This window comes from Zea mays, chromosome 9 (genome assembly GCF_902167145.1).
Source record: "Zea mays cultivar B73 chromosome 9, Zm-B73-REFERENCE-NAM-5.0, whole genome shotgun sequence".
NCBI classification, from domain to species: Eukaryota; Viridiplantae; Streptophyta; class Magnoliopsida; order Poales; family Poaceae; genus Zea; species Zea mays.
In genome coordinates, this window is record NC_050104.1 from 151,369,339 (window position 1) to 151,371,637 (window position 2,299).

General features: G+C 57.2%; 1 protein-coding gene across 1 annotated transcript; it reads right to left on the minus strand.

Annotated features, from left to right (window-relative positions):
- Positions 1–1,432: 1,432 nt before the first annotated feature.
- On the minus strand, positions 1,433–2,094 carry LOC103640395 (peptidyl-prolyl cis-trans isomerase CYP20-3, chloroplastic). The gene is made up of 3 exons (XM_020544381.1): positions 1,897–2,094; positions 1,675–1,819; positions 1,433–1,579 (listed from the first exon to the last, which is right to left on the minus strand). Exons 1-3 carry the CDS (start codon positions 2,092–2,094, stop codon positions 1,434–1,436), a joined length of 489 nt encoding a protein of 162 aa, XP_020399970.1. The 3' UTR covers position 1,433.
- Positions 2,095–2,299: the final 205 nt, after the last annotated feature.

The following is a 2,299-nucleotide window of genomic DNA, read 5'->3' on the forward strand; positions in this document are numbered from 1 at the left end:
ATTGGGGTGGCTGCAGTTGTAGAGCACCATGGAGGACCAGTTCTTGCGCGTATACACTCTCTGGATGGCACCATCCATCTTGGTGACCTCGGCGGGCTGATACTCGTGCTTAACACAGGTCACAACAATGCTGCCAGCACCAGCGCCGACGACGCGGTTGGCCAGGTCTGCAAGTTAGAGGAAGTCGCAGTTGACGAAGAACGCCCAGCTGCGGTTGCCCAAATCTGCACAACACACGTTGTGGTAGCTTTGAATGCGGCGGCGCTGGCATGGCTAGACGTGTGAGGCTGTGGTGGATCTGGTCAGTGGGATGGAACGGAGGAGCGTTGGCGTGCACGTCTGTTGGGGAGGGGGCGCGCGCTGCCTCAGCGGCGGGCGCGGTGGGAGTTGTGGTGCGGGGGTGGGCGTGGTGGGCGGGGGCTGGCAATGCGAGGGTGGCAGCGGCGGGGCTTGTCCTCCTCCTTCCAGGCGGCGGCGGGGCTTGCGCTTGGCGGGGTGGTTGTTCGGCACGTGGCTGGCCTGCACGAATGGGGCGAAATCGACGGGCGGGATAGTTGGGGATGAAAGTTGGGTGAGGGGAACGCCGTTGGGCGCGTGCTCCGGCGTGGAGGGGGAGGTGCGACCGCCATGCACGACATGTGGATGGCCTGCGCGGATGGAGCAGTTGGGACAACGAGGGACGCGTGCGAGGATTTGGCTGGAGGAGTGGCGGGCTATTCATGGGAGATTGAGGAGCGGCTCCGCAGGCGGGGTGCGGGTTCCGCGGCGGGGGAGGCGGAGCGGCGGGTGGGATTCGCAGGCGTGGGAGGCGGAGTGGCGGGTGGGATTCGCAAGCGGGGGCAGTCTAGTACAGATTAGTGATCCAATGCAGATAGCTGGATGCTAACTTCAAAGTGCGATTATAGTACAGAGTGATAGCCTAATAGACATTGAATGAGAATATGAGATAATGTTCAATGTTCCACAAGCTTGTCCATAGAAACAATATGAATCCGATCCAAACAGGCTCAACAAATTCCATGGATTGTGGAGGGCTTGATGCACTGGAAATATAGGTTCTAGTTCTATATCTTAAACCCATATGCCAATAAACATGTGCCCCATATGATTGCCATTGACTGGTGATAGTCATCCTAAAATCCATAGTAGATCCCGTAACTAATAAACTGATTTTTGAGCAAGGCATGATACTTAACTATTAGGAGACTTGCAGCGAGTATGCAAATCAATAGGTGCAATATAACTTTATCTGGCCGAGCTTAACAGACTGGATGTCTTGGCAGAAAAAAAATCATAACTGATTTTGTCCTGCTTTCAGGTTTTCCATCCATGTTGGTGTTCATTCTATTGTTACTTGTCAGCAATGATTTACTATGTTGAATGATGAATAGGAACTTCAATTCTACTCACATCTTCTTCAGTTGTAGGAATATTTAACAAAATCTGCAGTGGCCATTCAGACCAATTGCGTAGAGGTAAAAAATGCTTACATTGTTTTGCTGGAAGTCCCCGCCTTGAATCATAAAGTCCTTGATGATCCGGTGGAAGGAGCAGCCCTTGTAGCCGTACCCTTTCTCACCTGCCGCAACCAAAAGAGCAGCAATGCTCGGTAAATTCGACTCGTAAAACTATTGTGACCAGCGCTGATTCAAATTCAATCCATAGCGTACGCACCAGTGCAGAGCGCACGGAAGTTGTTGACGGTCTTAGGTACGACCTCTCCGAAGAGCCCGATGACGATGCGGCCCGCAGGCTCCCCGCCGACCTCCACGTCGAAGAAGCACTTGCTCGTCACCTTGGCCTGCAGCTCCACGGCTCCCTGCAGCGAAACACCGGCAGTCTGTCACAACGCGCTTGGCCTCGGGGAGCGCTGTAGGTGCCCGTAGCCACAAATACCTCTGCCGCAGTGGCGCGGACGACGACAGCGCCACGGGCGTCGCGGTGGCCGCCGAGCCTCAACGTGGGGATAGCGCGGGCGGGACGGAGGGAGAGCGCGCCGCGTCGCATTTCCGTTGAGTAGCAGAGGTGGGTGCGGGTCGACGCCGGGGCCGACGCGAGGACGGAGGGGGCAGACACAGCCGGCATGCACGCCATGGTTGGGTTTGGGTTTGGGCTCGGGCGCGGCGGTTGCTGTTGCGGAGGCGCCGCGCGTGGGGAGAATGGGTTTGGGGAAGGGTGTTGCGGAGGCGGTTCTCGCGGGCGGGCGTGCGGTAGCGGCAGGATTCGCGGCGTAGGCAGGCGAGCGTTTCGCGGTGGGATTCGCGTAGTGTGCGCTGCGGGCGTTTCACGCGGGAGCCGT